The sequence below is a fragment of the Triturus cristatus genome, chromosome 4_1 (genome assembly GCF_964204655.1).
Source record: "Triturus cristatus chromosome 4_1, aTriCri1.1, whole genome shotgun sequence".
Taxonomy (NCBI): Eukaryota; Metazoa; Chordata; class Amphibia; order Caudata; family Salamandridae; genus Triturus; species Triturus cristatus.
In genome coordinates this window covers 1015621002-1015647218 of record NC_140585.1, presented here as the reverse complement: position 1 = coordinate 1015647218, position 26217 = coordinate 1015621002, and the positions used below count along the sequence as shown (strand labels likewise).

The 26217-nt window shown below is 42.3% G+C and overlaps 1 protein-coding gene across 7 annotated transcripts in view; it reads right to left on the bottom strand.

Moving 5' to 3' along the window:
- Window positions 1-26217, bottom strand: part of TRABD (TraB domain containing) — a 214679-nt gene that overhangs the window by 168374 nt on the left and 20088 nt on the right. For 3 of the 7 annotated variants that reach the window (XM_085653946.1, XM_085653945.1, XM_085653944.1), the window contains exon 3: window positions 10655-10733. In XM_085653946.1, the coding sequence (XP_085510072.1) occupies window positions 10655-10733 (79 nt within the window). Of the gene's footprint in view, window positions 1-10654; window positions 10734-20446; window positions 20671-26217 lie in introns of all 7 variants that reach the window. The other 4 variants (XM_085653949.1, XM_085653950.1, XM_085653947.1 and 1 more) reach the window with 2 other exon arrangements.

The following is a 26217-nucleotide window of genomic DNA, read 5'->3' as shown; positions in this document are numbered from 1 at the left end:
CAAAATGTCTTGCAGCAGCTAGCAAACAAGCTGCTGCCCTATCTTCCTTCCTTCCTTGATACACCCGAATCAATTGGGCTTCATTCTAAAAAGTGCCACCAGATCGAAATTCCACTGCCTTCATAAATGCCTAGTCGAAGCAATAAAATATCCTGAAGGCCCCTTTGCAGTATGGTCACTTGATGCCGAAAAGGAATTCAGTACCATAGAATGGAAGCCAATGTGAATATTAGGCATGGGACCAAAACTCGCTGTCATTCTCTCAAAGAGTATCATTAACCATTTAGTGGACTCCAATATCTTCTTACAAATGCTGAACTCAAACCAGTCCATTTCACATTACATTAGATCTGTCAATTAGTTTCTCCTTGAGCATTATCTTTTCTGTGCATTGCTTGAACTTAGCTTCTGAATGCTTTAAACCTATAAACACAGGTGCTGTCTGTTCACATTCAGCGATCAGTGTTGTTCACCTCTAAATCTCACTTTGCTCAGAGCGAGTGGCAAAACCTCATCTCCACAATTTGCTCTGTTGTTTTCCATCACTAGCAACAATACATGATGAATGTTACCTTATTTTGTTGGATTCTATTACAATCCACAAGGCAGAATGTTGCGTTGCCACTATCTCGCTCGGGTGTAGGATTGTTCACCCAGGTAAATCTGTGAAAATCACTGCGCCCTTATGGGATATATTTTAGGGTCCTCACCCAGAGGTACCACCAATGGCCTGCTTCATCATCGGACCCTCCTCCCGCTCACCTAGTGTGGGGGGACGGACTGAACACGTTTGTAAGTGGAGTTCTTTGGCTATGTGGTTTTAGGAATTGTGAGAGGAAATTAAAATTGCCTGCCGGATCCTACTACTTTTTTTAATGGTTGGTCCATTGGCACAGCTAAAAACAGTGCAATGTCATAGGGGAGTAGTGACCTTATTGTGAGGTCGACATGTTTCAGCCATTACAATCGCCTGTATGGGTCAGACGGCTTTCTTCTGGACCTTATTGTTGAGCTAATTCCTATAAGTGTAACTGGCCTTTATCGCCGTGTGTATCCGTCTTTTTTTTGGTAGTTTTTAAGAAAGGAATGCACGCAAATCATACAGATCAGTATTTTGGACTTTTGCATTGATATGTTGCTCACCAACAGTGTGCTAGACAATTTATTCTTAAGCTTGGACCAGATAACATCCACACACAAGAATGCCAGAGGCAAAGCAAAGATTGCGCACCTGGGGCAAAATAAATTGACCCTGCGCAGCATTCTGTGCTTTGTACTGCTGAAGATGAAATGTCTGAGTGTAATACACAGTTACACCTACAAACTCAAGGTCATGGAGACGAGGCACCCTGAAAATAAAATGCACTTCAAGTGGACTGATTCTATACAAACATTTGGAGCCAACTTTGAATCTGACTGGTCAGTTGTGTTTTGGTCCAACTGCAAGAGGACTGGATATAACCTACCTCCTGAAGCAAATACAGTGTTCATATTTTTACCCAGGGAGCTCTGAACACGTGAGTAGAGGCAGAATTATTGGCTGTCTCACTTTTAGAAATTATTACATCCTCACAAACAAATCTTGGCTGCTGCTGGAGGAATCAATGAGGTGAACTGCCCTGCAAGTACAGAATCTGCCCAGCTCAGCAATAGCTTAGCATCGAGAACCTTGCTGTGAGGAGGTCAAAAAATCCCAGCCTAAAACTACTACCAAGTTCAAACTCCATACTTTGATGAGTGGCCTTTGAAGTTGTGTGCTTCCCACAGTTACAGCATGAGCCCTTGTTTGCAGCAGTGTCGTAAATTCAAGGCCTATGATCCTGCATCTAGAACTGCTGTGCACTTTCCCTCCAAGAGGTGTTTATTTTCAAGCAACGTTAAAGATTACGCGAGGGCTCGGTTTCTGCATCCATTATCGCTTTGCAATTTCCCCCCAAAAAGTGGCATGATTTAATTTTCTGAAAAAAAGCAAATGTCAACATAATTCAGAGATATGCTATGACTATAAGAGGAGCAACACAATAAAAAATAGAAATCATGCTATTTGTGAGTGTCAGCATAGGTTCACCAAAGCTTCATAGACATGGTGAAAAAGAACACTAGCAATTATAATCGCCTCAGATAGGCTAATAGGAACATGGACAGCAGAATTAAGCAACACATTTAACAATCCCGCCCCAAAATTATACGGCTAAGGACTCGGGCAGCAGGACATTAATGAATAAAGATATTTTTATAACAAGAAAGAGATGAGCCATTGTGTGAAAGGCAATCAATATGTGAAACGTTAGACAACATTTCTACTAGAGGTGGAACATTTCGAGGAAGAGGTGTGACGCCGCGGCCAGGGCGACTGACTCTGGAATCTGGGGATCACGGTTCGATCCCCCGGCGGCAGATTAGCCCAGCACCATGTGACTCTGGGCAATAGCTTGCTTAATCTTCCTGAGGGCCCCTAGCGCCTTGAGACCCTTACGGGTGATTGTTCGCGCTTTACAAATGTGGATATTATTATATTATTACTAGATCATTGAATATTTATGATACATACATAGATAGGTCCCATGCTTTAAGGCTTTCTAAGTATGTTTCAGATGTATCAGCTTGTGTAAATAAATTAAGACTTTATCTTTGATGGTTTACCTTATTTGGTCTAAGTTAAACTCTGTGACTAAAAGATTAGCAAAACGCTTTTTCTCACCAGGTTAATGTCTGGAAAAAACAAAACCCTTTGACCAAAATTAAAAAAAAAAAAATCTTGAAAGCCCACTGCAATACCATTTCATGACGACCAATCTTTTACTGTTAGGTAGTATTTAATCTCTGGGTCTATCTCCTTTTCAAGAAAATCCAAGATAGAGCCTGTTCTATTTTTAGGTACACACCAGCCAATCAGCTTAAGACTGACAGGTTTTCTGATGTTCTCTCACATCGGACTTCCAACAAGATAATAGAGGTTATTGCACGATTTAAAAAATAAGTTGCATACCCATTTGCTTCCTGCTTGTGGGTTGTAATGTCCTTGGATTTGATGGTTCTTCCTTCCAGGGATTAAACTCCATTATCTGTGTCTGTGACTTCCATCATCACAGAATTAGTCTGCACTCAAGAATTCTCAGAATCGGCCCATTTGCCACAGGAAAAAGCCTTTTGGGATGTATCATCCCAAAAGGCCATCGCAAAATAGGGTATCACAAAATTTGAGATTCCCTATTTTGCAAATGCATTTTAGGAATCCCAAATTGCGATTCCTTAAATGCAATTCGAAAGCACCCAAGTTGTGGGAATTTGCCATAAGAAAGCGCAAATTATCACCAACTTCAAGTTGGTGGTAATTTGCGATTTCCTAGAAAATTTCCCTTTTTTGCATTTTTCAAAGTGCCATGTGGCCGCATGTGCACACATGCATATTTCAGGGGTGCAACAGGGTGTCCTTTTGACACCCTTGAAATTGCAATCACAATTTGCGAGTACCTAATGGGTACTCGCAAACTGCGAATATCTTCCCATTCATGCCTCTAGGCCAATAGGAATGAATGGGAAGGTATTCCTCAATTGAGAATCGAAATTTACGATCCGCAATTAGGGAATGCGTAGGAATAGCAATTAATATTGCGACCCCTACATACATCTCATTTTGCGAGTCCTTAATAGTGATATACTAAAAATCGCTATTGAAGACTCGCAAAACGGTTTTTGATACATATGCCCCTTTATGTATTCTACACACTAGCCACCTTTTGTGCAACCTATTCGGGAGGGCCATTTCAAGCCTGGAAGGGCAGGTCAACGGATCACAGCCAGAAGCAACTCCTTCATTTGTCCCTTTGTGGTGTTGGAGGCTAGGGTGAAAGTAGTCCTCTAGCAAGGTAGTAACTGTGGTCTTCATCCCAGATGTCATTAAGGTTCTGTAAACTGCAATTCCTTTGGGTATTTACCAATGTTAACATGCCACCAGAAGTAGAAGTTTAGCTCACACTGATCATAATATCCCTCCTAAAAGCACTTGTGACAGGCTAGTCCATCTTCACTCGCCGGACACCCTGGACAATATCCAGGAGGGGGGGGGTCCTTTAACCCTTCCCTGCTGGGATGACAGGGTTGCTGGAAGACGACAAATCACCCCACCGATCCTGCAACTGCAGTACAAGTCCAAGCTGTCAATCACTCTGGGATGCCTCTTTAGCCGATAGCCTCAACCCCTGTATGCTTCTCCCCGCTTGCTGCTTTTATGTCATATAACCATCAGCCTCTGTCAGGATGGCTGCCATTTTGACAGTGTTAGAGGAGGAGGGCACAGTTGTCTGTTTGGTAATGACTTAGAGGACTGAAACTGTGCTCCCGATTGTGTCCAAACCAGAGGTAACACTACTGCTTTAGCTTCTCGCCACTGGGCTCAGATTACAAGGACATTCACTTGGCAGAAGACAAACAGGGACCAGCACAGTCACAGAACAGAGCTCTGGCAGGAGAGTCCTTTCTGCAGCTTTCATGTGGGACGTTAATGCATATTTTAGGCCCCAGTGCAGCATAACAGGTTTTTCCACTGCAAAAGTAGTCAACCATGCACCACAGCCTTCGTACTGCTGCTCTTCCCTGCTGCAAACAGGCTTCTACTGCACCCTGAAACTGCAGTTATTTCCTCCGCAAGTATTGGCTCCAGAGAGAGTGCCACCGACCAAGAAAGTTTAAGCAGCCTGTACAAGTGGCTCATGTTGGAGAACATAAAGGAACTAAATCAGATATTAAACTGTGCCATAAGAATGACAAACTATAGAGTGATATTAACCCTGTAATCATTGATAACTGTGAATAGAGTATAGACAGAAACTATCTAGTAACAGTTACTTTCAGTAGAGTTGTTAATGTCACAGAACGTACTCAAATTGCTCAGCTTATTTCAATAATAATAATAATATTAATAATAAAGAACTATTGTTTACTATTGCCCATGGTGTCAGAGCCTGTAATGGTCGAACTGTTTCTGATAAAGCAACAGGTCACACATTCAAGAGGAGGGCATCGAAGACACGGATTTACTATATCCTTGTCGACTTAGATCTGTGGCCTTTAGTTAAGGATATGGTCATCATTGCCCGGGAAGACAGTGATCATAACGCTCTGTCACGGATGATGACGGGGTTAGTTACCCAGCGCAAGCACCCTAGGGCTGAGTCCACACAGGTCATCACAAATAACAACAATAGGAGAGTTAAGTGGCCAATGACCCTAACCGACCCAAACTCTCTTCCCCAAATATATTCTGTGGTGAAGCGGTCTCTTATAGATCTAAGTATGCCTACCACTGGGTTGGAGGCGGTCATGAGTATCTTCCAGGAACTAACTGCAAAAGTAAAACCAGTCTTTTATAGACAAAGCAATAGAGTCAAGCAGCAAACAGCACCCTGGTTCAACGATGCATGCAAAAGGGCTAGGAACGAGCTAATGGTGATGGTAAAATCGAAATCCCCTGCAGAAATTGCGAACAGTAGGAGGTTATACAAACTAGCCCAAAACAAAGCAAAAAGGAACTGGGAGTGTGAAAATTGGAAATTGCTCTTAGACGCGGCTAAACATAAGAACAGCGAATGTTTTTGGCATCTATTGGCAAAGGGATCACCCAAACTGGTAGCACAAACTGATTTCTATATTCAGCCCCACGTATGGGAAGAATATTTTGGGGCTTTGTTTGCAGACCAAGGCCTGTCGTTCGCTCCAGCATTAAGCATGAATCCTTGTGAACAGGTAGTAGTTGAAGCTGAAAACATCACTCTTGCGGAAACAATTACGGCCGTTAAGCTCCTGCAGAGCGGTAAAGCACCGGGTCTTGACAAACTTCCAGGAGACCTGTTTAGGGCTGAACCGACTGTTTGGGGCCCGCTGCTTCAAAGGGTTTACACTAGTATCCTGAAGGGGGTTGCTATTCCAGAGACTTGGCGGGGTGCCGAAATCATTCCCATTCATAAGAAGGGTGATAAAGGGTCGCCGGGGAATTATAGGCCCATCAGTCTTATCGATGTATCGCAAAAAAATGTTTGCAAAATTATTCTAACCAGAATCCAAAACTGGATAGAGGAAAACAGTCTTTTGTCAAACCTACAGGCACCAGTACCACGGACCAAGTTTCTAGGTTTCTCCTGCTAATTTGGAAAGAAGTCACAATCAGAGGAGGTCACCTATATGTAGTGTTCGTGGACTTAAAGACTGCCTTCGATTCCATTGATCGGTTCCAACTTTGGCAAGCGCTGAGCACATTGAGATTACCACCTTATTTGCTCAGAATTCTTGTCAGGCTACATCAAGACACTTTTGCCAGGGTTAGGTGGAATACTGAAGGCACTTTGACAAACTACATAGCTGTTCAGAAGGGCGTTCGTCAAGGATGCGTTCTTGCCCCCACACTGTTTATCCTTTATATCAATGGCTTAATAGGAGAACTTTCTAACTACGGTGGCGACCCTCCAAAACTGTCTGGCAAGGTAGTGCCTTGCCTGCTTTTTGCAGATAACACACTGCTTATTGCCAGAACACCCCGTGGTATTCAAAAATCTCCTTATTAAATTTGCCTTAGTTTGTAAAGATAAGGGTTTAGAAAAAAGTGGGCTAAAAACTAAATATATGATTTTTAACCCGTATAAATCAAATAAGAGAAAACTTACCCTGGGCACGCACAGTTTGGAGCGGGTTAGTTCATTTGACTACCTGGATATCCGTATTAACGATAGGCTGGCATTGACTCCGCAGATAGAAAAGAGCATCGAGACTCTCAAGCATGTTGACTGTGCTATAGTTCAAATGGCTAGAGCTTCCCCCTTTCGGCCAATATCCCCCATTATTGAAATCCATAGGGCTAAGGGCCTAGGTGCGGCCCTGTATGGGGCCGAACTGTGGGGGCTGGAAAACCTGACAGATTTAATTTGTGTTGAAAATAAATTTATCAGAGACATTTTGAACCATCCAGTGAATACACCACTCTTGCCACTTAGACTTAATCTTGGCTTAAAACCTATAGATCATTATGCCACTTTGAGGTCAATCTTATTTTGGATCAGGGTGTGGATAAGTAAAACTCAGGTGCCCCTGAGGGAGGCAATGGTAGAGCTGATTGCCTTGCATAATCAATCAAACAGGCCGCATCAAGTGGTTTAGTAAGATCAAGCTCTGGTTTTCAAAAATTGGGATGGTGCAACTCTGGGAGGATCCAGGTTCTATGACCAAACTCACGGTCCCCATTGTTAAAAAAAAGGTTTTGGGATCTAATGATCTCAGAAAGGGTTGACCGGCTTGCACATGGCACTTTGACTGCGGGGTTCTTGAATGTTAAAGGAGTATTTGCTTTTGAAGGGTTTTTGGATGATATTGAACCCCCCCCCAGGCACGAGCCCTGTATGTTCAGTTCAGATCAGATATGGAACTCTTCCTTTGAATGCATTGAAGAGCTCTTGGGGAAACATGTCTGTAAATCCTTTGTGTCCTTTATGCCATATTTCCCCCGAAACCATCAAGCACCTTTTTTTCTGTTGTTCCTTTTATGCTGAACTTAGGAAAACTTGGCTGGCCCCTGTATGTCGTATTTTATCTTTTAACTGTCCACTGGAAGCAATACATATATTTAAATCAGATACTACAAGCTGGCTAGTACTTGCTGTCTCGAGGCTTTTAATGTTCGCATGGTGGAAACGGCTAAAAATGAGCAAACATGTTCTTGTGCCATAACTTTAATTAGGTTAAGTGGTATTTTCTCAGACGCATGTACATTGAGTTGAAAAAACAAAAAACAAAAATCTAGTAGCCTGTTTTACTGTATTGTAAAAAAAAAATTACGGTTTTTATATTGGTGCACATTTTATCATTGTTCTTAATGATAATGTACTACTGTATTTGAGATGTGAATGATCATATTTTTGATCGATTGAGTAAATATATATATATATATATATATATATTAATGAGAAGAAAAGGTTGCCCTGCATGAGACTGCACACACGGTAAGTTTACCACTTCATTGAAGACTTGCAGGTTACACAAGTTCTGCAAAGACACATGAAAAACCCAAGTGGGTGTTGCTGACAACCATAGTTGCCGACGAAGCGGTAAGGTCCCCTTGTTGTTGCCTACATGTGCAGTGTACTCGAGACTTGCAACTGTGGATTTTCTCTTTGCTGGGGATTATTAAGAACTATGGTTGTCAGCAACACCCACTTGGGTTTTTCATGTGTCTTTGCAGAACTTCAACCCCCAGCAGACACTTTGGTACACGCCCACTGGGGCGGGATGTTGGAAAATTGAATAAATTCTGCAATGCTGTGGCTGCTCCGTTTGTCATGTGCCTATGATTAAGAACGAGATGTTCGAAACGCGTCAGGCTCTCCAGGGAGTACTCCAGCTGTGAGTTTGTGTAACCTGCAAGTCTTCAATGAAGTGGTAAACTTACCGTGTGTGCAGTCTCATGCAGGGCAACCTTTTCTTCTCATATATATATATATATATTAATAATAATGAAATTCACATCTTTTTTTACATACAGAAGACGTCTTGGACATTAGATTTATTGTGAGTGGTACAAATCCTATCTGAACTAGACTTTCTGCCCCAGACCCCTCTCCAGAAAGCCTCAACTGTTTGTCTCTGCCATCCCCTGAAAGTCAAAACCTGAGAAGAAGTTACTTGGCCATTCGAAGGACTTGCTGTAGTATTTTGCACATCTGTTTACAAGATCAGCTGTGATCCTAGTCACAAGGAAAATCTAACTGCCCTCGAGTCGCACAGACCCAGAGAACTGGCCTACCAGCTCTCCTTAGGCATCCTCTCAACTTTTGTTGCGATCCGCTGCCAGTTAACTCAGTATTTGCCCAATGCTCTCTGTATGCATTGGCTTCTTCTATTATTCACCATTAAGACCCTGCTCCTCAAAGAAAATGTGTAAATCCCCCCATAACAAGCTCTACCCAACGTAACAAAACTTGACAAACAGTACCGAACTTTTGCCAGTGTTCGGCCATGGCACTGCCTCTGTAGCAATCTGCATTTTTATTTTAGGTTTTTAATTTGCGGCACCTCTATTTTTCGCCCGAGTGGTGCTTTTTAAGAGATATGATCAACGCAGTTTACCACCAGACCTCCTCTTAACTCAAGCTCTCTAACTCAGCTTTACCTTCTGCCGACCAAATTCATCTGTTCAGAAGAATTTTCAACTTTTGGACCTCCAAATGACACTCAAACATTGACCTGAAGGGGACTTGAGAGTGCAGCTTAGCCCGTAATACATTCTCTTGCACCCTCAAAGCACACCCGTTTTGGGCTTTCTAATACTGCTCATTAATCCCTAGCCCTCAGCTACACTGACAACAAAAGGGCAATGTTCCTTTCCAGCACTTGTACATGTCTTAGCTGCTGACCGTTCAAGCGAAATCTACAGCAACCTATGCATCCTTCAGCAGACACAGGAGTACCTGTTTGGGGTTTAGTTATGAGTTCATGCAATGAACACAGATAACGTCGCTGTTAAAGCCATCAAAAAGCTTTGTTGTAGTTTGCAAATCCACACCATGTGAAGGAAGTCTTTGAGGTTACCCTCTCTCCCACAGTCGACAATCAGCATATTATTTTCTGTGGAGGTATCAGAACTGAACTAGTCTGAACCTAGCACCTATTTCCACTTTCAATGTACAATAATACCTCAAATCCTCCGCTACATTTGGTTCCCATTTCTCTGTGGGCTTCCTCAAAGCATGTGATGTAGGTACCGTAAGTGTTCTGCAAAACATGGGACACCTCCATAGTTTTTATCTCTTTCTGTAAGACCCTACCTGTAAGTGGAGAATATTACACATCCTTCTATCTAAAGGTTAGATTAGGGCATGGAGTTTCATAGGTACTAACAGATCTGGCATTTATCCAGGTCATACTCACTTTGTAGCCCCCAAGAAAACTTCAGACAATGTTAACATAAAAACCTATTTCTGGAAATATTAAGTATTTACTCTTCAGCCGCATTATTCCTATGCAGATTAGAGGCTCTCCTGCAAGCCTGCCTTTCCACCCTTAGGTTGCAGCAGTGCTCTCCCAGCTCCCTATGACTACTCATACGGCTCTGGAATTTCCCTGAATATATAAGGAGCAAAGTTATTTTGTCTAGCAGACCCTTTTCTACTCTGAGAGCAGGCTCTACCGTACAAACCCAGTGGTAAGGATAGATAAATGTAAGGCCCAATGGTAGTATAGGATATTTGGTTACCCCATCCTTCTATTATATATACAAATCTAATCTACTGAGATTGTCTGTCACACAAAGTCAGCTAAGTAAATGATAAAGTAAATCAAAATATGTGCCGAAATCATTTTGAAAGCTTGCTGAGATGTGGATTTGCATTTCACTTTTAAATTAACATGGAGTAAAAAAAAAACAATTATAAATGCAGTTGGGCACACAACAGGAAATAAGTAGTCATGTATCTAGTGTAAGTCAACAATAAAGTAGAAATTGTGGAAATTAGAGAAAATGAAATAAAATACTTTTCTAAAAGGGCTGTCTTTACAGTCTTTGCAGATATTAAAGGAATGGCTTTGGAGTCTAGTAATCTCTAATGCAGGTATTTCCATTAGAGAGATAGTTTGTGTTATTAATATTTTTCAATAACAAAGTAAAACCTACATATGTTCTGTGGTAAATCTGAAACATCATTTGGTCCCTCTTCAGAATCCTCGGATGATGGCATTGCTTCAGCAGCAGCCTATGTGGGATCAATAAAAAAGGTTACAGTTTTTATAGTTATTCTGGAATCCAATATATGGTTACATTTAACAGGTTTCGCTTAGATTGAAAATACGGTACACCTCCAGAGTTATCTTACAATTACCATTATTTCTTGAGATTTACTGGGCACACAAAGATCTATGCAGCAGGTGCTTTAACTCCATAAGATATTTTAAAATGCAGACTTTACAATCAATTAACCAGAACAGATTTACTGCCATGTTTCTCCCTGTTGCCAATTTCTTTGTGGAAAAGTTTTTTAAAAAAACAAATGAATACGTTCGGGACCAGATTTTGTGTCAGGGTTGCATCACTTTTTTGGCACAACTCCGACGCGAAATCTCATTTGATAAATATTGTAATGGGCTCAAAGGTACTCATGATAGACCTACTAATCACATGTGTAAGGTCTTAAGATCTTATGTCCCTTCTTGTGATGTCACTTCCTGTGAGGTCATTGGTTATGATGCCACTTCCTGTGATGCCACGTGCGATGTCACGCTCATGATGTCACACACCATAATGTTACTTGCATACTGTCCAACTTAATTAGTCCCCCCTTTTCTTTTTTTTTTTAGGACTTATGCCCTGGATTCATGTTGGATTTTCAGGACATTAATATATGATAAAACCTACATACAATTAGTCCAAAGTGAAACAATTTACATAGCCAGTGGATTGTCCAAACCCTTTCTGCGTTACAACTGGCTGGGTTAGCTCATCCCATGTTGAGAAAACAAAAAAAAGAACTGGTCTGTGTAAATATGTAATCAATGAGCCACACAACCATATTTCTCTTCACCCAATACATGTATACAACTGTATTCAAAAACAAGTCTATTAGTGAGGAATGCCCCAGTACCAATCAGTAATTCATTGAGCAAACAAATATAGGACTGAAGTTGTTTCATGTAGCACACCAACTAGGTTGTCAGCAAATGGTTTTCCTTCAAGAGCATGCCAGTATTGTGGGGGCTGTACACTTTTCAGCAATTTATCTTTATTTATGCAATCATGCTAAATATCAAAATATATACACTTACCAATTCAGCAGCGTGTTTTAAAACATCACGTTCATGTAGGTTTTAAAAATATATTTTAATATTCCCTTTCCACACTTACAGATCTAAATCAGACATTCTTTTCATTAAGGAGAAGCTCTTGTGCCCGATTTCCAGTCTGATCAAATGACCATTTCCTACGGCATCCCACAGGGATCATCAGCAATCAGTGGGGGTGTGATCGAGGCAAAGTGCTGGTGTCTGGATGAAAGGTGCAAATTTAGGCGGTGGTTGATGTATGGTGGTCCTTGGTTGTAAAGAGCTTTGAAGGGGTGGGTCAACATCTTGAACTCGCATCTCTTGTGAATGGGGAGCCATTGGAGCTTCTTGAAGTGGTGAGTGATGTGGGCCCGCTTAGGGAGGTCAAGGAGGAGTCTGGCTGCTGAATTCTGTATGGTCTGCAGTCTCTTGAAGATGTGCGAGGAGATTTCAAAGTGGAGTGTGTTGCTGTAGTCTAGTCAGCTGGTGACAAGGGCTTTGGTGATGGTCTGTCTGGTCTCGATGGGGAGCCACTTAAAGATCTAACAGAGCATGCGAAGGGTGAGGAAGTAGGCAGATGAGACTGTGTTGATCTGTGTTTTCAGGGTGAGCTTACTATTCAGGATGATGCCAAGATTGCGGGCGTGGTCGGAGTGGGTGAGGGTCCTGGTTCGGGAGGCCACCAGGAGTCATTCGATGAGGAAGTGTTATTCCCGAAGATCAGCACTTCTGTCTGCCCATGTTGAGTTTTAGGCAGTTGTCATTCATCCATTCGGTGATGCTCGTCATGCACCTGCAGAAGTTGGTCCACGCGGTGGACAGGTATTCTGATAGCAACAGGATGAGCTGGGTGTCTTCTCCATATGAAATTGTTAAGTCCATGTGCTCTGACGAGGTTGGCCAAGAGTCATGTAGGTGATGAACAGAGTAGGGCTGAGGGACAAACCCTGAGGGACCCCGCAGATGGTGTTCTTGGGTTCCGAAGTGAAGGGAGGTAGGCGGATTCTCTGGGTTCTTCCAGTGATGAAGGAGGTGATCCATTTGAGGGCATCTCCTTGGATTTCAATGTGGCAAACCCTTTTGAAGAGCATGTAGTGAAATACTGTGTCGAACGTGGCTGAAAGGTCGAGGAGGAACAAGGCAGCCAATTTTCACTTGTCAACGAGGGATCTGATGTAGAATGTGGCCGTAATGGGGGCAGTTTCAGTGCTGTGGTTGGTGCGAGATTCAGCCGGCGAGGTGTCCAGAAGATTGTTCTCCAGGTGTTCTGGGTTGGCGGTTGATGGCCTTTGACTGGAAGGGTCAAGTTAAAAAAAAGTTTTCCCTTTTGGGTAAATCAGATATTCAGTCCTTATCACTCGCATAGATCATTCCCATAAACCACACATCTCACACCAATGATGATGATTGGGGCACTTATAAATCAACTACAGCCTCGTAGAGATATAAATCAGTTTTTAATCAATATTACGAATAGATGAATGTACACTGCACATATAGACTTGATCACATTAAAATTCGTTAAGGTTCATATACAATCAACAAAAAATTAAAACATATAAGTTCCAAAATCATTAAAAAACATACTGAAGAGAAGAATATGAAGAGACAATGCACTATGTCTTTTGAAGCGTTAATTTGGACATTTGTTTAGGTAGCATCAAGCATAGGTCTGAATTCCCTGTCTGTAACAATATGCTGACTTCTCCAAATTTAGCACCATATGTAAGCGTCAACGCATTTCGATGGTATATTAACAAGAAGAACAACCTTCTTCAGGACAATGCTTTTTTCTCCTCAAATTAAAAGACCGAATCCTATATTTACCGGTGCAACTGCACTCAGTTGGAGTATGTTCTTAATATCATACCATAAAGATCACGATAATGTTGGTCATGTCTCATAGGTTAAATCCTTATAATATGGATATCAACAAATCAACGTCAACTTTAGGCACTTACCCAGACTCTTGACATCTAGATAAAACTGTGGTATATTAGTACCTGAAGGAACAATTGGGCTGGTTTCAAAATCGGGCTTATTCACCGATCGTGTAGCAACCATACGTAGCGGGTGTCAATCAGTCCCTGTATCCTCTATGGTGGGCTCACTTGCTCGTGGTTGTTTTTCCAACGACACAGTTTCACCCAGAGTATTCACTGCGTCTTCAGTCTGCGCGTCAAAGGACAGCAGAGAGAGTAGGCGGTAGTTCTTAAGGTTGGGGTCGGCGGAGGGTTTATTGAGTTGGGGGTTTGACTTCTGCGTGTTTCCAGCAGTCTTCAGGGAAGGTGGCCGTGGTGATAGATGCATCGAGGATGGTGGTGAGCTCGTTGCGGATCGCCTTGCTCCAGAGGTTAAAGATGTGGTGGGGACAGGGTTCCGTGGGTGCTCCCGAGTGGACGGAGTTCATGATGGCTTTAGTGTCATGTGTGGTGAGCAGGTGGTCAGTTTTATCACTCTTGGGAATGAGAAGGTATTGGTAGTGGTGGGCTGGTGTACGAGGCTTCTGTAGATGCAGGCCTCGAAAAATCCTAAAAATGTTACTAGACCAGCAGGCCTAGTGACTTAAATAATCTACTCGACCTAATTATAGTGGTCTTGACCCATAAACTGGTTTCAAATTATGTGATCCTGGGCAAGTATTTTATTTCACTGAGACTCCGTTTTCTTCTTTATCACATATGAGAGCACCTTCAAAAACGTGAATTCAGCAAGTCTGTTGTACAGAAAACTCTTTTGTTCGATTACATAGACTAAATATAGCTCCATATATTATACAAATGTTGCACACATAGGATTCACATACCCGCTGACTCGGCTCTTAGTTCATTAAATGCATGGTCATCAGGGCGGAGGCAGGAATGTTTCTAAAGTCATGCTTAAATACTATCACTTTTAATAAATGCATAAAGTAGCAGCACACTGTCATTTGCAATCAGCAGATTTTACACTGAAATGGCCACAAATCTTGTCACTGACATGTGGTTTTAAAACTATAAAGTGTACAAGGTTTGGAAATGAAGTTTCTGCAAATATTTGTCATTTGCACACCACCAAGTTAAGTGTTCTGATTTGTTTTGCTCCCATTTAAATCTTTGTTTGCATCACACTTCTGAATTACAAAAAAACATTTTTTTTCATAATTCCAGATATATTTTGAAATACTTGTGCTATTTGTTTTCAAGCTGTTTAAATGTTGTGTTAGAGAAATAAACGACATTTTACAGCTTTTTATTTCACAATTCTCAGATAGCTCACTTGAAAAAAAGCATTAACTGTAATCAGAGAAGGAAAAGTAAACACCATTTTCCAGGAACAGATAAGCAACAATTTGTAAAAAGACAAACTGACATTTGACCTCTGTCTTTGAACAGATGGAAAAAGTGTCAAGATAAAAACAAGATTTAAAGGCGTCTTAATTGCTCATTCACTTTCTGAATGAAACGAACACCTGTTTTTTCCAGCTCAGTTCACTTAGCCAGCACTGACAGGAAGTGCTAAAAATAGCTCGATCTGATAAAATCTCACTCACCATTGCAAGTGGGCTAGTGGATTTTTCAAGGCCTGAGATGGTGGAGATCTTGTTGTGGAAGAGGTCAGCCAGAGATTCACTGAGTTCCTGGGAAGGGGTGATGGTGTTTACGGTGGCTGAGGGGTTGAAGAACTCTCCGATGATGTTGAAGAGTTTGTTGCTGAAGTTGGAGCTTGCTTCGATGAGGTCAACAATGGCGCTCCTTTTTGTCTGTTCCAGGAGTTGGTGGTATTGGTTAAGGGAAGTCTTGAATGTGGCTCAGTCTGTGAGCTCCTTGCTAGTGCACCATCTCCTGTCGAGTCATTTGCAGTTACCTTTCATGGTTCTTAGTTCTGAGGTGTAGCAGCTGGTTTGTTTAGAGGACCTCATGAGTTTGGCAGGCCTCACGGGGGCGACTCAGCGCAGTCTGTGATCCAGGTGGAGACGTTCTTGACAGCTTGTTGTGGGTTTGTTGCGGTGTGTGGGCGAGAGATGTTGAGGGCATTAGTCCATTGACTTTGAGACGTTGTTCCAGCTGTGGTGTGAAGTGCTGGTTGACTTGTTGTCAGTGCTGGGGGAACAAGAGATGGTTAAGTGAGTGGACGATGGCGTGGTCTGTCCAGGTGAGCTCGTGACATGGATGTACTTAACTCTGTCGCTAGCCGTGAATATGGGGTCAAGAGTGTGTCCTGTGGTGTGTGTGGGGTTGGTGACAAGTTGGGTGAAGCCGATGTTGTTCATGCTCTCGTGGAGGTTGGCAGTGTTGGTATAGTTGAGGTCGTCCAGGTGAACGTTGTCACAGAGAAAGATGCAGTGTTTGGAATCAATGGCAAGCAGTGCGATGAATTAGTGGATGGGATCGCAGAAACTGGGGCAAGGACCTGGAGGTCTGTAGGCGAGGGTGCCACTGATGGTGCTTTTGTTGTCAGTTTGGAGTTAGAAGTTGAAGTGTTCTATGATTGGGTGGTGTCATCTGGAGTGGTGGTGCAGTGGACAGTTTTCCTTGTGGATGATGGTGATTCCATCTTTTTGTTTTTTGATGCAGTCACGGTGTGCTATCTTGTATATGTCTGGCGTAGCTGAGGCGGTGTCAGGTGCAATTCCAGGGTTGAGCCAGGTCTCGGTGAGGAAGATGACGTCGGGGTGGAGGGAGGTGATGGAGTCTCAGATCTCAGTGGTGTGTTTGCAGAGACATCGTGAGTTGAGCAGGAGGCAGTGCAGTGGTTAGGAGATGGGTGTGATTGGCGTGGTGGTGTTTGCCGTGCCTGCAGGAGCTTCAACGTTGCAGGAGAAGAGGCAGTGCCAGCAGGTGAAGGGTCCTACCGTCGAATGGGGCGAGGTGCGGCAGCAGTTGTTGTGGAGTCCAGGGTCCAGGGCTTGGTGGAGGAGTAACTTTGGTAGGTGGAAAAGTCAGGATGCGGCAGAATATACACAAAGAACAAAACTATCAGGTCGAATATGCACAATGAGCAAAACAATCAAGCAGAATAAGGGAATGAAACAAACAGGCAGAAACCATCAGCTAAAAGCAGTAGCGGAGAGTGAAAAAGCTACAGCGCAGTCAGGGAAAGGCAGTGTGGCGTCTCAACAAGTGGCAAGGGAACTGGTACAAGGACAAGCACTGTTCAACGTTTGTCCTCAAAGTGAGCTTGAGCATCCAAGCTCTGAGCAGACAAATTACCGTTGGTTGCTATCTGTGGCACTCAGAAATGGTGGACTATTATTGGTGTTTGTCTGTGCTGGTCCCTCCTTGCTGTGTGTGTTCCCACCCCATGGCGATGTAACTAATGGTTTCTTTTGGTTGGCCAACGCTCCTTCGCAGCGTGCGATGGTCCCTCCTCCCATCTGGGCATCGCAGCCTAGTTATTATCTGTTGCACCTTCCACATGTTGGTGCTGATTCATAGCGCTCTACGTGGGGTTGTGCACTGGCCCTGCAGATGCACCCTGCTCAGTTTGTAAGGGCAGATCTCTGCCTCAACGGAGAGCTGCTCAACATGACTCCCCGTCATGCTTCACTCCCCTCCACCTGCCCCCCCCCCCCGGACATCCCAGCAGCAGGGGAAAGTCTCTCTACCCCTGCAAGGTTCTGATGTCCCAGTCCCTCTCTCCAGTGCTTTAAATGGAGAATATGCAGTGTATGTACCTGCCGTGACTTCTCACAGTACCTGGCTGCGTCCCCGGGCTGGTAAACGCTGGCAGTGCTTAGCAACAATATTGCTGCACTCCTTAGAAATGCCAGCCCCCCCTGTTCCTGGCATTGAAGTCAGGTAGCCGCTCCGCAGCCGTCGTCTCCTTACTACCTTTCAGGATATTGTAGACTTTGCTGTCGCAGGCTCTCTAACACAGAAGGTTTGTTTCTTTCGTTTAAATCCAATGCTCGGATTTAAATTTTAGCTATTAAATGGCTTTGCACAGTCTGACAGAGACCAGAAGCTAGTGTACACCAAAGCTGCAGTCACATGGTCTGGGTGCATTGGTGCGGTGGGGCAGGTTTCTTTAAGTCTGCACAAGTGTCAATGTATATTATTTATTCGATCTCCTCGCCTCTGCCCTCGTTCCTAGTCTTCTTTCATCTCACCGTTTCTTTCTCTTGCTCTATTTCTACTGTTTTTTAATACAGCTCTACGTAAAAAAGCGTGTGTCCCACGATTACACCCTATTTTACACCTTGGGCTTGTGTAAAAGCGCTATATTTTCATACTATGTTCCCCTTTCTCTTGGATTAATTGTGAATTACTTGTGGATTTTTATAGCAATAAAACGGAGGGGTTTTCTGTGTGCATATTAATTATGAAGATTTCGGTAGGCAGGCGACCTTTGATTATAACTGGTGTCAAAATCTAACTAGGGCCACAGTTCACATGTTGTGCATACTGATTCGTCTAAATGCAAAAAATGATAGAGAATGTTAAAATCACAGTACGCGCCACACTTTAAAAAATATATATTTAATAAATCACGTTGATTCATGGCATAGTTACAGTTGTAGTAGAATGACAGAAGTTAATATTTGCAATGATCCCACGTCTGTCCCCTTTACTACCAGCCTCCCAAAGCCATGGGGGTGGGGGGGGGGGGGTTGTTTGGTGATTCCAAGTTAAAAAGGATACGAGTCCACATGCATAATGTCTAGCCAATACATGGAACATCCATTTTTACCAATCACAATCCCAGGTTTAAGACTGTCCTGCTGGTACGTTATCTAGTTTTCTAGGAGTGATGAGGGTTAGAAATCTCACTAATATATCTGCTGACAAGTTGTAGGAACATTCTACGTTCGCCAATGCTTTTTACCACTATACCAAAGATTCTGTTGATTCTGAAGAATAATACATTAAAAATACAACAGGCAAGGAAGCGTTCATTGGCTTGTAGTTTCCATGTTAAACTGTCGGTCAGTAATATGCGCCAAACTTGTGGATGGATAGGAGTTTGTTGTGTGCACTTATTTGTTTGTGGTATTCCTTCTGTAAGTAATTGTTAATAAAAACTTAATTTGTGACTTTTGTGAAAGCAATTCATTGTTTTATTCTAGTTTATTGCAGTTTTTGAGAAACCTGTTGGTTACTGCACATTCTCCTCGCTCCATTGTACACTGCGTTTTGGAAGCGTACCAGAAATGTTACACCGCGGAAGAATTTTTTCCTGCAAATGGAGGTGCTTTTATAACTCGACACCTGTCTTTGATATTGACCGAGTTTCCCCATCTCGTTGTATAATGGTAATTTCCCTGGCATTTAATATTTTGCAGCTATTTTTGAGTTGGGCGGCCTTTAAAGGGGTTTATACGAGCTATACAGGTGAATACCAATGTACCAGTGCCTTCCTCTCACTAGTACAGTTCTTTCCACACGTGCATTTAATCTTAGTTTGGTTTCTCCTTTCATTTCAATGACCCATCGTGTCACCTGGCCCACGCTCGGGCAATAAAGTCCCAATCAGTAAACTATGATCTCGTTTGAATGTATGCATTCTCAGGTGTAAATATCGGCCTTAATGTTTCTTTAAGAGTAATGTAAATATTTAACTCGTAGCAATTAACCACGCTGCCTTTCATCCGCGTACGTGCTTCTTAATTATTGGGTTAGGATTCTTCTGAAGTTAACCAACTTGCCGTCTGCGATGTGAACTGAAAATATTGAGTATTACCTGGTACTCTGGTAGCATTCGATTCAATTACTGATACATTTCTCTTCCTTAGCACCGGCACCAATATGTGCATTTTAAAATGCCACACCCTCACAGGAAAACATATAAAGATGTGCCCGAATGCATGATCGTCCTCAAATATATATTTGCGCCGTGCATAGTTGTACAGTGCAAGTTTATAATCAGTCTCTAGTTCAAGTCTGAGGCATTGTATTATGAAGCCACAGAAAATAGTAAACAATTTTAGGCACAGTTCGCACAAAAAGTAATTCTGAGGGATGAACGGCAATGTAGCTGGTTACCATTTTTGCTATCAACTTCTTCACTTAAACTTTAGTCCTTTGCCTACACACAGGAAAATTATAACGGAGAAAGGTTAATAACCAGCGCAACAATACCTTCATTTTTTTTGTGCTAAAGCTTAATTATACGAGCTCCTCTATTTACATACAGGCTCATTCACAGTAGCTTTAGTTTCACAACATGCCCTTCTCTACCCCACATGCAAGCATGGAACCAATACCTCCACATGCCTCTTTCGCTTAACCTATTAAGGCCATTTGGCAGGCCATAACCAGCATTTGCAATGCACTGGGTCTCACATTACTGAAAGTTTGAACAAGTGGCATTACAAATGATGTTTGCTAGGGGTTTTTGGGGTTAAGAAATATCCCAGCAGTAGCATAAGTAATAAAATAAATTCCATGGAGCAAGAAAAGGGTGCAGTACCAAAGGCTGTTACTAGGTGGCCCTATGGAGTTGTAAAAGGACCTCTCTCTATTAGCCACATAAGATACTACACCCTTATATATGCCACTGCTGGGATATTTTTTCAAAAATAATAATAATAATCTAACAAGCATTATTTGCAACGTCAATAGCTCAAACTTTCAGTAATGCGAGACCTATTGCACATCGAATGAACTGCTTCTGTCGCGCGTCATGGACACCTTAAAAATAACCTCACAAGGAAAAAAAAGTTAATTACCATAGCTGTACAAAGAACAAATGGCGTCAGGGTATAAATCCTGCTGTGTCATTCAAAACCCCGAATCAGGTCAGACGTGGGGTGGATGAAGCACACAAACGTTTGCAGTTTAAAAAAAGATAACATATAAGCACGTGTTAACTTTTCCAAGCTGTACCAAAAATTGTGGCACTTCTGCTCGCAGTCATATTCCACAGGAGACTGTACTTCTATGGTTTCGTTTTCTAGAGAAAAAAAAAAGTATTTCTTTAGACAGGAGACAAAGTGCATGCAGCATGCATACCGTATCAAGAAACTGCCCAATGACTCACACTGTACTCCCACGCTGAGATGAGGAAGTATTGAAAACAGAGGCCACAGGGTTTATAGAAACAATATCCTAATGGCATACGAAAGAGCTAATGAAGCCGCTTTGCAGAGCTCTCCGAAAGCCCGCGTCAGACCGATGGCATTGACATGTCTGTCTCTAAACTAAGCGGTCATGGATGTCATTGACAATACATAAACCTAGGGCCTTTTAACAAGAGCTGATCTTGCAGGTCTATTTTGCTGGTGAATGGCTGCTTTCTAGTCGAGGCAAACTACGATTCTGGAGTCTGCATGTCCCTCAATCTAACAGCCTGCCTGGCGCTCTGGTTGTAATTATTTTGCATTGTAAAACTAGCTTTCTAAAACACTGCAAGGAAAGCTCTTTGGCGCCATCAATATCCAATGTTCATGCCAGGGCGCCCGAAATCAAGAAATCAACAATGAAAGAAATACAGAATGGTGTTGCGAAGGTAAAGTTCGACCCCCATTAGTGCTTAAAACGACAGGAGTCACTGCTTCACAAAAGAGTACGCTTTTACCAACATTAAAACCTCTCTATCAACGCGTGTAATGAAACGAGTTAACCTTATCATACAGTGCGCAGAGTGGTCAATTAGAGGTGAAGTGTTGTGAGCAGTGAGGCCAAGGATTATGCCCTTTGTCATGTCAACATTCATCATAAAATGAGAAGTGTATGGGGGTGGTGAGAGTTATTGTTTGCACAATGTTTTAAGGTTTTGTTTAGTAAGCATGGAATACACTATCTCTACTGGTTTGAAGTAATTTCTAAGACTTTTCAAACATGTGCATGTCTTAACATACCATAACCATACCTTTAATGTATTTGAAGTGAATTTTTGGTATTGTGTTGATAAAATAAATTCAACTCCTATGTTTTAATATTCCACTATTGCAAATACTTGGTGCTGCTAAACCAAAGCAGAAGAAGGCCCTTTTAAGCACGTTTTTGTTGTTGTTCGTCCCTCAAAATTCGAATGATAAAACAATCACTACAAAATGGTGTATTCCACATGTGAAAAAATAATACATGCTTTTCATCTAACAAGAAAAGCACTTTTTGTATCTCAATTTGCTTACACATTAAATCGGAGCCTATTTTAAAAAGTTGTTTTCCACACCGCAAACAGCTTGTTTATCGCTTGGAATACAGTGACCTCAAGCAAGCGTAGGTTGGAATCATGCTCTCCAGCTTGATAGATCTCTTCTGGAACCAGATGTACTTCATCTCTAGCTTTTTCACTTATACTGCGTTTTCCACTCTTCATCATTCTTGTTACATATTGTGAACGCTCATTGCTGTATTTGGAATCCAAATGTCTCCTCATACTTGAAGTTCCAAATGAGCACCTGTCTGAATTTCCACGGCTCAGAAATCAGTCACTTAATTTGTAAGTAACCTTTTGAGCATTTATTTTCTTGAACCAGGTAGGGAAATTAAAAATTTTCATTCAATGGACTAAATGTTTAGCCTGGACAGTGGGTGGCTCACTTCACTCCTCTGAGCAATTGTAAAGTTGCTGTGGAAGAGATGTTCCAGTAATGTGTTCTTATGAAGGGATTTGTTCCTCTGCACCCAGTCCACAGATGTACCACAAATTGTGTTCCTGGGAAGCAGCCTTAACAACGCAGGTTGAGCCATGCATGCCATACCCCTGCAAGCGGAACCACGCTTGCCTTAACCACACATATACCTTAACTACACATATGCATGGTCAAGGCAGTGCACGTTCTAGATGCTTAGCTAGGCAGGCACAGGAAGACAAAGCATCAGGAGCGAACGCAGACTGGTAAGTGGGGCTTGGTTTGGTGGGGTGGGTGTAGTTTTTAATGGTTGGGGTTGTTTTTAGAGCTGGGGCAGGATAGTTTTTAAAGTTTGGGGTACTTTTCAGGGCTCGGGAGGTCGGGTAATTTCTAGGGCTCAGGGGCGGGGATGTTTTCAGGGCTCAGGTGCAGGGGGTAGGGGTAGCTTTTAGGATTCAGGGGGGGCTCGGGTAGTGTTTTTAGGACTACGAGCGGTGGGCCTCCGATCTGATCTTTACCATACATTTCTTTACCAGTCATGCCTTTGCCACGAAATTGCCTGGTAAAGGCATGCATTGTTCATACACATTCAATGTTTTGGCAGCATAGAAGAGGCAAGTGTGGTTTAGCCATGCATGCCGCTGTCATACAACCTGTGTTCTTTCTTATTAAACAGAATGATTAAAATGCACACAGACACGGTGTTGCACATGAGATGCAATGCTTTTGAACGTAATTCAATTACAACATTTACTCAAACTAATAATTAAAATTACATTTATAGACTTCTCTTCCATTGTGTTAAGGGTAATATAATATGTAGTCTCAGCTGCAAGATTATTTACAGCATTTCTAAATGCACCGCTCACATTAAAGGCGAGGTCACAACCATTGTACTTAGTAGTACCCTGGGTACAACCACAGCATGTGCTGAACACTATTGTGCACAACCTTTCGAAGTGCATAGCTGGTTTTGGCTATATGGCCTGTCCTTTGGCCGACCATACACCCAACCACAATGCACAAGGTATGTGTGTGTGTGTAGTGGAGGTTGGCTGTTTTTATTTTTCATTTTTGTTTGTGGGCCTAGGAGCTGGATTCACAGACTTGAGATTTGTGTTTAACATGATGGGTTTCCTTTCGCACCCCCGCCCATGGGTATGGAGTCAGGGAAAGCTCAACCTGTCCCCTTATGTCCTACTTTAAAAAAAATGTCAAATAAAGGTTGCAGCAAGTAACTTTTCTGTCACAGCCAGCTAATCTGAATCTGCGTATTCACAGACCCCAGTTTGTATTTGCAAAACCACGCTGGATGATGGGGAAAAGCAATGCTCTCTTATATGGTGCTATTTTTTTATTCTTGAAATCTGGGATTGCGGACTGTCTGCACACCAGGGTTCATAAACGCTACATTGAGATCTAACCCTTGGAAGCCTGTTCAAGACATTTTTGTAACACACATCTAAAACTACTAAACAAATTTCCAACAAACCACGCAGAGGCATACTACTGAGTAAAGTTATTGTTTCATGCCACTGTTTGATTAATTCCGTTCACCACTTACCCTTTTTATTGGAAAGATGCATGCACATTTATCCAAGTCAACATCATAAACAAAAATCGCCTTTTCAATGGAAAGCGAGACATAACAAGATCTACAATTATCACTGCTGACTCTATTACATAGAGTTAATTTGCATTCTAAACTGTACAAATAATTTGCTGTTTCTTTGGAGGACAGTATCTCAAATTGTAATGCATGACTTGCATATTGCAATAGGTCTCAATTGTGATAGGTTATTAGAGTGTTGCAGACCAAAAGGACATTCAAAAGGACCAACCAGATGACCATATAAGAGCGTGAAGAATGGTGAAAACAGAGAAAATAAGGGTGGTGTAGAGAACCCAAATCAGGGCTCTTTGATGGAGGAAAAGGGGCTGCGATTCAGGTTGTGGAAGCACCCCTGCATTCAGAGGTATCTGCCCTTTGATACCAATAGTATGCCTTTGGCGAATACCTATCCCTTATTATGGAGAGAATATAAGCGATCTGACTGAACATCTCTTTGGTAGATCTCATACACTCCAAAACTTAAGTGGTAATAAGTTCTGCCACAAAAGGAATGAATACCTTTTCATGGGAAGGACTAACTTCCTTGCCAAGAGTAAGTGGCTGGAAAACAGCCAGTCTGCAGAAGAGTAACATATAGTTACAGTGCACCACCCCGAAATGGCTTAAGTTGTATAAAACGAGCAGAGTTGCCCAGCCTCAGTAAAAAAAAAAAAAAATAATAAAAAAAAAGGACATACATTACAGCTTTATTCCGATCGAATTTTTTTTTTTTTTTTTTAATTGTGTATGTTGTATATGAGAAGAGTCATCTGTAGATTGCCGTATTAGAACAATGCATCGTAGTTTGTAGGGAGAGAGAACCACAGATCTGAACCGTCTAAAAAAACAATTATTTGCAATGCAATAGGTCTCGCATTTGCAAGAGTTTTAGCTACTGGCGTTGAAAATAACAATGCCTTTATTTACGTGTTTTGAAAACCTGCAAGCGGTGCTTAACCCCTTGTGTGCGCACGACGGTTCCCGGCGGTCGTGCATTACGGTGGGCGTGTGCGCACGACGGCCTGGAGCCGTCGTAATCGCGCACGCGTTTATTTCTCCCACATAAACCCGCACACAAGGGGTTAAACAGGCACTTTGTACTTATTGTCCTTGCTTACGAGAAGGAGGGCTGGCAGTAGAAGAAGTGCAGTCAGTGTTATTACGGTTTGTAAACACATAAATAAAAGGAATTGTCTTTTACAATGCCAATAGCTCGAACTCTCGCATATGCGAGACTTGAAGTAATCGCGGCATCCACGCTTTATTTTAGGGTGTTGAAAGCTAAAGCATGAGTGCCGCAATTGCTTTAAAAGAAAAGAAATAGAACAAAAACGTATTTCTATTTGTTTACTTTTGAAGCAATTGCGGCACTCACGCTTTAGCTTACAAAATCCTAAGCTAAAGTGCAGGTGTCACGATGGTAACAAAAGTAAACAAATGGAAAAAAAGGCGTCCACACTTTTTTTTCCTATTCATTTACTTTTATTACAATGGCGGCACCCTCGCTTTGGAGGGTGCCGGCATTGTAACAAAAGCGCGGGTGCCGTCATTGTAAATAAAATAAACAGACAAAGAAAAGCATGCGGCCGCCTTCGGCCAGCATATAACAAAAGAAAAGCGCACTGGATGAATGATAAAAAATGTTATACAAAAAAGTATTAAGAGAGAGCGTGTCCTGCCTGTGTTGCAGGCAGGATACACCTATTTAAGAAAATAGTGTTCGGAGGTTGTAATTAAAGCCTACCGAGTAACAACTTATGTAACAGGGGCTGTCCTCATGGGAGGTTACAAGCAGAGAAAAGGTGGTACTAAGGAGGGACTACTAGGCCTATTGACCAATGAAAAGTCACCATTTACAAAGGAAAGAGACAGAAGCCAATTAAAAAAATGAGCGGAAAGTGGGAGGAGCTTTATGCCCTTATCTTAAATACAAAGAAAACACAATAAGATGATGGCCGGAGCGCTGCAACATTTCAGACATTCACCCCTGGTCACTATTAGATCCGGGTTAAATCCATCATTGTTCCTTTGCTCACTTCGCAACCCCACTACAGACCCAGTCATATGCAAATCAGTCTTGACCCTGTCCCTCATAGGAACAGTCCAGCCTGAACTGCCAGCCCAGTTCTTCAATAGACCGGAAACAAGCATCCTGGGACCGGTTTTGCGGTACCACCCCTCATCAGCCAAGCAAGCGTGAATCCAGCGGGAGAAACGGACCCACGTATGGGAATACATTGCCAACTTAGGGGAAACAAAGCAAACACAAACAGTCACTGTTAGAACTGGGTTAAATCCATCATCGTTC